This window comes from Coregonus clupeaformis, chromosome 13, assembly GCF_020615455.1.
Source record: "Coregonus clupeaformis isolate EN_2021a chromosome 13, ASM2061545v1, whole genome shotgun sequence".
In the NCBI taxonomy this organism is placed as follows: domain Eukaryota; kingdom Metazoa; phylum Chordata; class Actinopteri; order Salmoniformes; family Salmonidae; genus Coregonus; species Coregonus clupeaformis.
The window spans coordinates 44,272,831-44,282,130 of NC_059204.1; the positions used below are offsets into that span (position 1 = coordinate 44,272,831).

The 9,300-nt window shown below is 44.2% G+C and overlaps 1 protein-coding gene across 1 annotated transcript; it reads right to left on the reverse strand.

Moving 5' to 3' along the window:
* Window positions 1-462: 462 nt before the first annotated feature.
* On the reverse strand, window positions 463-7,818 carry LOC121579555 (serine/arginine repetitive matrix protein 1). Its single transcript, XM_041894253.2, has 9 exons — window positions 7,632-7,818; window positions 6,559-6,620; window positions 5,687-6,379; window positions 4,723-5,358; window positions 2,197-2,327; window positions 1,928-2,033; window positions 1,599-1,665; window positions 1,290-1,391; window positions 463-1,094 (listed from the first exon to the last, which is right to left on the reverse strand). Exons 2-9 carry the CDS (start codon window positions 6,606-6,608, stop codon window positions 957-959), a joined length of 1,923 nt encoding a protein of 640 aa, XP_041750187.2. The 5' UTR covers window positions 6,609-6,620; window positions 7,632-7,818; the 3' UTR covers window positions 463-956.
* Between the last annotated feature and the right edge of the window lie 1,482 nt (window positions 7,819-9,300).

Consider the following 9,300-nt stretch of genomic DNA (forward strand, 5'->3'; position numbering starts at 1 on the left):
AAATACTTTTTTCCCTCACTGTATGTAACTGTGTTGTTATCGCACTGCTTTGCTTTATCTTGGCCAGGTCGCAGTTGTAAATGAGAACTTGTTCTCAACTGGCCTACCTGGTTAAATAAAGGTTAAATTAAAAAAATAATAATAATAATTTTAAAAAATGTACACACCAACTACAGCATTGTATCAATAAATGAGAACAAGTCTAGAATTTCCCAGCTATATTCTGATCACTGCTTATTCCTTTTTGATTTTAAACTCCTATTGCAGTAAAGGGACACTAATGACCAAGCCTCTGTATTTCCCATGAAGCTCAATACTATGAAATGGGTGACTTCAGTTCAAAAGGAATATCAGTCAATGTGAAAGGCTAACTAGATCTCCCCAGTCCCTCAGAAGGTACATCCCATAGAGAGCCTCTTCTGTGCTGCCTCCTTTAGCACAACACAGAAAACTCCACACAAGGCATGTCCAGCCATTTATTTGAAATAGCTTAAAACAAATGTTCAAATGAGCAGGACATGCAGGGGGCATCTGTAGTTTTTACAGGTTGAGAATCATAAAAACTTGATCACACACACATTTGACACAGAGCATCATGTTCAACAGCCCCTGTGGAATACTCTTTTAGTCTACTTTACAGTAAAAACAATACAAAACTCTAAGCATTTGGGATAAAGGGGTGCTGGAAACTATATGTGATGAGAGCTGTAACACAGATGTGAAATCACAATACAATGTCCATAATAACTACGGTCAGGAAGAATAGAAACTGATTGCCTATTGTATATATTTAAAACATTATGTAATAAAAATAAACATTTAGTGTATCTGGCTTTTTCTGATGGACTCCTGTTGGCACAGGGAGAGTTCTATCAGGGGACCATCTCCAAGAGAAAGAAGCAACCCAAAGCACAAGGCCAGGGGGGAGGGCGTGTAACCCTGATTTGTGCAGTCAGTCACCAGCGGCGGTAATTAGACCCTCTGTTAGGAGGTACGCGTTGACGCATCGTCGGCATGTTGCGGTATTTTGACAGGATGCTCTGGCTTTTCCTGAACACTTGCCTCTGAGAGAAGGGACTTGGCACAAAGCCTCCCTACAAAGGAGGAAAAAATTATTTCAGCAAGACTACAGTCAGAAATGCAGTCTTTCAGTGACATACAGCTTCATCCACCTGACATCACTACCTACATTTCCAAAAGGCCAAGGAGGCCCACAACACAGTCAGTGGGCTAAAATAAGTCATACTGACCATAAGTTATAAGAGGAGCTGTTCAAAAAGGCTTCATACCATGAGTGGCTTCCTAAAGGGACCGGGCAGTTCAGGGCCTGGCTTTCTCTGGGGAGGAGGACCTGGTTTATGATTTGGGCTGCTGGGACGGAAGCTGGGTCTCTGTGGGACATAAGAGTATAGCATGTTCATATATGGTGGAATGGAGTTGCTCACTGAGGTTTCCAAAATTATGGGAGGCAACATTCAACGTATGGCATCCTTTGACAGCTTACTCTCATTACAGTAAACATGTTACCACACCCAACACTAAAGCTATGAACATTCAGCTTTCTATGAACCCAGTCAAAATCAGGAAGTGCTCCTCACCTGTGGTGGTCCTGGTTTCCTGAAGGGTCTTTCAGGTGTGTGGTTCTCCTGTGGCATGTCCGTTTGCCTAAAATATGAAACAAGACAAAGTGAATTATCTGGCTAAATAATCCTGACTGAAACTACAGTTATTGCTGTGTGAAGCCACATCCATTGTGTGATGCATCATACCATGTAACCCACAACCACAGGGCTCCTCAAAGATTTTACACCAATAAAATAGTTCCAGTTATATTCCATGTAATACATTCATAACAATATATTAACTTTACATCAACTCTTTTACAGTAATCCTCAACCAGTTTCTTATATTTAAATTGGCGGATTACCTTTCTGCATATCTCCAGTCTCTTGGAGAAGGGGAGGGACTGGAGTCATGAATTTTAGAGAAGCGTTCATTCAGCGTAAGTTGTTCATCTGAATTGTAATAGGGCTCTGAAAAGTGAGGTGAGAGTGAGTAAGAGAAGTCTCATTCTCACATTGATTAATGAATTATCTTAATTCGCCAAGAGACGTCACATTCCTGTAGAGGGGTATCAAACAAACTGTTAGCCAACAGACAAAATGAGACTAAACAAAAATGTCACAGTTCACTTACCTGTTTTGTTATTTGGTGTTCTACTTCTATCCCTTGGGGGACTGTCCCTTGAGCTGGAGTTTATCCCAGGCGCTTGCCACTGGGACACAACGACTAGGTCACGAGCCAACCGTCGGTCTATAGAGGAAGAGCTGGAGAGAGACCAGCCGACGTAGAGGATGACAAGAGATTAGCATCCTATTCAGTAAAGCCTGTGAGGCCAGGTTTTTATTTATTTATTTTATCTTTATTTAACTAGGCAAGTCAGTTAAGAACAAATTCTTATTTACAATGACGGCCTACACCGGCCAAACCCGGACGACGCTGGGCCAATTGTGCGCCGCCCTATGGGACTCCCAATCACGGCCGGTTGTGATACAGCCTGGAATCGAACCATGGGGTCTGTAGTGACGCCTCAAGCACTGAGATAAAGTGTCTTAGACCGCTGCGCCACTCGGGAGGTTTGGTAGGCAGTCAAGCAGAACATTACTACTGGCAGCATCATCGTTAGATGTTGCCCTGTAAGGGAAAATTCCATCCGTCTAAATAATGCCCTGAAAAGTTGAAATGGTGTCATTCTGTAGAACAGATGTTGGGGGACATGGAATGACAAAGTTACATGGCGGATGAAGGGAGTTATAAAAAGCAGGCGGCTACAGATTCATATATAAATCACTCATGAAAGTGGAATGTGGAATAAAGGTCATAATAAAAGCTGATCATCACTCAGGTACTTACAAAGAGCATGTAATGTCCATGGTTTCTTAACGCTGTTTTTCACTGAACCCTTCACTGTGTGAAAACGGACATGTATGAAATGGACAAGTGATGCTGATAGCTTTGATGAACTAGTCTCTTGCGGTCCACATTTTTACTTGAAGTTAAGACTCGAAGGCTGTCAATCCTCTCCAGTTCATTACTATTTAAATAATTATGAGGAAGGGAGATTAAAGTATCTAATTTGTTCAGTGAAATGGGCCATCCATTTAAGATTGGTGATCATCAGTTCATCCTTACTGCTCTTCGTTAAGTTCAGTCTCTTTCCAAATCGCAACTCCTCTGCAATCATTGGACATTCAATTTCAAAGGGTATGTTATTGTGATCTTGCTCTCCTATATGGTACAAGTAGTGTGATGAATTCAACACGAGCTCGTCCGTCTTCAACTTGTAGATCTTCAGTCAAAACTCAGCAGTACACTTGAATAAACAAGCAATCTACAGAGCACGTTGTGAAGAATCTTGCACTTTGTAGGAATGGATTCCATTGTTTACGTGTCGACATCCAATTGTTGTAGTTGTAAGGCCACCATCCTCTGCAAAAATTGCTGTATAGAGATGAGATCCACTGTTGTGTACAAAACTGTTTTTCACTGCATATGTTCTGCATAGATGCAGATGTTATGTATTCTTACATGCAGAAAAAGTCCACTGTTCACTGGCTTAGCCAGATAAGGTTAATTGTGATGTTAATGTACATAGGTGTGGTCCTTTATCGCTTCATTTCTTTGTTTCTTGTAGGTCTATTGTACATTTAATGAGTAATGATTGTAAATCACTTTTTAAATATTGAGTCAGCTGCATTCTGTGTCTAAGAAATACAAGTAGTATTGTATGCATCTATGTATTACCAGAGCATAAAAAGGGGCCAACAGTTCAGGAACAGCAGCACACAATAACCTGGCTGGGTTCATCTTGGGACTATCGAGTAAATATTGATATGGAGATTCTTCAGTGGCAGTGTCCTCTCCTCTTGATGCTGTATAGCCTCGGAGCTTCTGCCTCCTGTTGTCAGTGGTAGTGTACTATCTTCAAAAGTCCTCTGGACGTCATCTTCATGGAAGCTGCTGCATATTCCAATGCCATTTGAATGTTATTGCTCACTGACTTCATCCTCAGGAAGGCCAAATATCCCTTTGTCAACTGGCAGATCGTGTTACCTGAATCAGTATGACAGCTGTCCATTTCAGAGCCGTCTCCTATATAGGTCACTGCTCATCCAGGATAAGAAAAGCTCCTCCTTTCCTACGAGTCATGGATGTTGGTGTGCAACGACTGTGGCATTTCAGCTGATTTAAGTGTCTTGTCCGCGGTCCTCTTCGATCCTCTTCATGGATGAACTCCTGTTCTGTCAGGGGGGTTTGTTGCGTGAGCATGTCTCTTCATCTTTTCCACTTGGTCAGAGACGGAGAGCACCACTCTAGCTTCAGACCCCAATAGCATCAGAGGAACAGGCCTCCCATCACACATATGGATATGGCTTTTCTAGTATCTTTCAATCACATCTGACATTATTGAAGAGGCTGATATTAATTCAACTTCAAATGACTGGCACCCAGAAAAAATACACTTGTGAATTATTCTGTTCACTGCAAGCACACTTGAAAGTGCAACCCCAGAGGACTTTGGATATTTGATTTCAAAACTTTACGGATTCAGGACATCTCCATCACGGGAAAATGGCTGTAAGTTGGCATTCCCTTCATATTCAGATATCTTCTAAACACCATCACGCCCCAGCTCCCAGAGTGAGAAGGAAGATACTGTACCTGTGTGTGCTCAAGGCGCGGTGAGAGTCCAAATGTTCCTTGTGTGACTCAGAGTCCCTGGAAGACTTGGTTGAATTGGCTGGTGACTGATGAGGTATAGGCCTCTTCCTCAATGGGCCAGCCTTTGCTTGGAAACGCTCCTTCCGAAGAGCAAACTTGGATCGTGCATTTCCTCTGGACGTATGCGGACCTTCCTCTTCCTGGTTCTTGATATCTGCTCCTCTGGGTCGAGGTGGAGGTGCTTTGAGCCTCATCACCGACTCTGCTCTAATTTTACGCCCCTTCAGCAAGCGACTCTTGTCCCTGAGAGACAAGGGACGGCCGCCAAATGCCCTAGAGAAGTATTGTGGGATCTCTCTCCGAGGGAACTTTGGATGACCATGCTCCAGACCAGGGCCTGTAGGAGGCATCCTGCGCTCCTGGAAATTCCGCTTGTGTGGTGGTCCACTTGGCCTTTCCTGCGGGCTGTTCTGGTAGAAAGAGGAAGACGACGGACCTCCTTTCCATGCAGGGGATCTGTGGGGAGGGTAGTGAGGGCTGCCTTCCTGTGCCCACTCAACGCTGTGGCGTCCGCTGCCCTCCCTCTCCCTTCCCACCACTCCATGCTGCTGCCTGGGATCTCGCTCAGCAGACCACCTGCACATCCATCACAAACAATACAACAAATGATTACATTGGAAGATCCATTATCGTGTGAAGCAGGAAACGGAGGTTTAGCGTTTCTTTATGCTGCCCCTTCACTATAATGCCATGATACAGGTAGGAGAGTAAAACCTTCAGTGAGCATATACACTCTTTCCAGTGGCAGGTGACCAGTGCATTAACATCAGATCCCTGCATTTTACAGTTTATCAGCATTGTAACACTGAACGATAATTTTGACCTCTGTGGTGCAGAGGACTACGTGAGTTTACACTCTCTCCATTTATTTTACCCAGCCCATACTGCATCTTCACTCCTGTACCTCTCTGGATATGGACGTCTGCCATGAAACTCCCGTGGCTTTCTCTGCGTGGTGCCAGAAGGCCCACGTTCACTATTGTGTTGGTGGGGAAAGGACCCTGGCCCATTCCAGCGCTTCCCCCCACGACCTGGGCGCTCAAACAGCCTCTCCCTGGGGCTATGATGCGGCCGGGCACCCCAGCTCCTGTCCTCTTCGTGGGAAGGATCTGGGCGCTTGTGGGGGCCCCTGAAGGAACTGTGGGGGGATGGTGAGGGTGGCAGCCTCCTGTCAGGGGGTTGGCTATGGTAATGGTGTGGTGACGGTGATCTGTGACCTGGGTGTTGTCCATGGATAGGTGCTCCCCTCTGGCCCTGTTGCCCCTGTGCAGGACTGTGTGGGGAGGACCTATGCTTGGCTTGGGGGGGGCGGTTTGGCCTGGATGGGGATGGCCTCCTGTGGCCATGATGGGGCTCCGATTGAGAGGGGTATGTGTTGAAGGAATCCTGGTTTTGGGACCTCCACTGAGTGAATTGTTGCTCCCGCCGTTCTCCCACCAGTGTGGGCCTTTTGGCAAAGTGAGCGCGTCCTCTGCCTCTGGAATCTCTCCAGCTTGGAGGGGCTTTTCCTGGGTGGCCCCGGAATCCTCTCTGACTCCTGGGGTGGGGGCTGTAATGCTCTTCATGTGGCATGTTGTTGTAGCCATCCGAGTAGGGCCTGTTGAATAACAAAACAGTATTTTAGAATCCATCCACACAATTAATGTTATTTTATCATTAGCCATGTCTACACTTAAAATAGATTTACTTAAAACCAAATAATTGACAATGCCAGTTAGTTTACTATTAGTCTAAACTGCCTTGTTTGTTGCAATTTAACTCAAATTCTGCAAATACCTGGGCTTGAACCGAGGAGGTCCGGAGTGAGGTCTGACCATCTTTGGCATACACTGAATAATCTGTAGAAAAGAAACGTACTTGCATTGACAGAAGTGATAGTGAGTTGCAAACAATAATGCCTAGCTAGCTAGCGGACTTGGCGAAACTACAGGTAGCTAACGTTAACCAATTTACACTCAGATTTAGTTAGTACCAACAAAGTTTTTGAACCCAGAGACGCAACATCGCAAGACTTCCAGGAACGCTCGCGAAGCAGACCAGGGTTTGAAAAGTCAATGAGAGAAGTTAAAAATTCTTCCTTAGTTAATAATTTTCTAGTTGTAAAGCTTTTGATTTTGACGGCCGTTAGAACAATTACGCATTTTGCGCATGCGCTTAGCCAGCCAACGTCGCCATGACCCCTACAAGCGTGATCGGGAATTTTTACTGGAGAAGCAGTTTCTGCCTATGTTCATACTCTACTGTCTTTGCTACGAACTATACCCTCAAAGAAATTGACCTATGCGGCCATTTTAAATAGGCACAACATGTTAGGAAGTAGTTGCTTGCTAGCTATATGGGTTTTTCAGAACAATGTGACTGTAACTTAGTTGTAACAGTGGCTATAAAAAGTAGCTAGCAGTGGAGTCTAACAAGTGGGGGAAATGTGGGATAACGTTATGACAAAACGCAATGTGCCAAACAACATCGACTAGCTAGCTAAAGTTGTTCACGTTAGCTAGTTAACATTGGCCAGATATATCACAAACGTTAGCTAGCCATCTTTGAACGATATAGCTAGACAAGTCTCCCCAAACACAAGTCCACCTAGCTTGTTAGTTAACATCTAGCTAAATAAACAAAACGGTGTAGTTGAAATTAAGAGGTTATTTGTACACTACACTGGCTAGTCTAACGTAATGTAGGTACTGTTGGCTAGCTAACGCGTTAAGCTCCCAAATTCTGTGTTGCTGTTAGCTAGCTATGCCGTCTAGAAAGTTAACTTGGTCTTGCATACATCCACATACGACGAGTTGTTTGTAATGGGACATTTCCATAAAAAAAACAAATTAATAATAGCAATAACTTAACTTTCAGTTTGTGTTCAACTAACGTTCCTTCCTTTTGAATCGCCTTCGCTCTGCACTGCAGTCTGGTCCGTCGAATCTGTGCTGCTGAAGTCAAGTGATGACGTTGTAATCTACATAAAAGGTGTGTGGTGGCAGGGAGGGCAAAGATTTTTTTATAACTAAACCAAAGATATACCACAGCCTGTCATTTCCAATAGGAACAACTGAGCCATAGTGGGCAGAACAAGCAAAGAGGGGGGCAGAGCCAAGCACGAGCTAGCGAGATCCTATTGGCGTGTTCTAGCATCATCGGCATAGTGTGCGTGTGCAATAACTAAATTCGCCTTTGCACTCCTTCTAAAAACTTTTGCAAAGGGTGAAGTCTACAAACCTTAGTCCGCTCTGTTCATAATATATTCTAGTTTTGGGAACATAAAACTGTATTGAGATCAAATGATTCAGCGATGAGAAAATGTGCAGAATTGCGTTCCATCTTCTCGCAGCGGCCTTTCACATTTAAACATTCAGTGAAATATCTGTCTCATTATTCTATCTGTGGCGAGGGTGTGCCGCTGCAAACACTTAAGGCTGTCGCTCAGAAACCGTCTTCTTCTATGGTATTATGGTGGTCCCCAAACAAGCGTTAGAAGTGCATGCCGCCGCCTTCTTCTTCTTTGGGATTTAGTTGGCGGATCACATCCAACTTTTAAGTGCATACACTGCCACCTACTGTACTGGTGTGTGAGGCCATTCACATTTACATTTCATTTCCGTCATTTAGCAGACGCTCTTATCCAGAGCGACTTACAAATTGGTGCATTCACCTTACAGCCAGAGCCTACCTACATTATATTCTTAGATGCAATAAAACAAAACTGGGGAAAATGAAAAATGACCCTACCACCTATTAACCCTCTATAAAAAAAAAAAACACCACCCATTCCACTATTTAACCCTACCTAGTCCTACTCCAGACCAACGGTCTGAGAGGACATATCACTACCACTCAACACTCCCTGCAGCTGTTCTGCAGTAAATCCTCGCAACCCCAAATACTTATCTGCTGTTGCCACTACAACCTCTATTTTCTGTGACTTTAGATTAATTTATGCAGTACAATTAACAACCATGGCTATAAAAGCTAAAAAGCCCACCTTACTGAAGCACATATTCTTCCCATCACTCTCGCTTGATCTCTGCCTACTCACAGGAATCCTCTCAGGATCCCTCACCCTGTACCCATCTTTCTCTACCACTCTCTTCACTGCTTCGGCATACGACACTTTCTGTACTACTCTAACCCTGGCAACCTCAATTTGTCTTTCTCTCACCGGACAACTCCGATCTCCAGCCCCATGATCACTTCCACAACTAACACACACAACTTTCTCCACGATACCACACATTCCTTCGTCTAATGCCCTCCTGCACGTCTCACATCTAGGCATCTCCCTCCTACACACTACTGCAATATGCCCATAACCTTGACACCTAAAACACCGTAATATTTTCAGAACATAAACTCTCACTACTTCACTCTACACTCATCTTCTTCTCAGCAGTCATCACTGCACCTGCCACCACATTTAATTCACCTTCACTCTCGTCCTGTCCCATTTCCTCCTCAAGCTCTTCCAAAAGTTCTGTGCGATCCTCCATTCCATTTTCACTCAAAAAATATTCCATGTCT

Excerpts from the sequence above, each read along its gene's own strand:
- LOC121579555 (XM_041894253.2), bottom strand. The coding sequence starts at position 6,608 with ATGCCAAAGATGGTCAGACCTCACTCCGGACCTCCTCGGTTCAAGCCC. Across the intron at positions 5,359-5,686 it reads AGACGTCCATATCCAGAGAG|GTGGTCTGCTGAGCGAGATC; the intron begins GTACAGGAGTGA and ends ATGGATGTGCAG. Across the intron at positions 2,328-4,722 it reads CGCGCCTTGAGCACACACAG|CTCTTCCTCTATAGACCGAC; the intron begins GTACAGTATCTT and ends GTCTCTCTCCAG.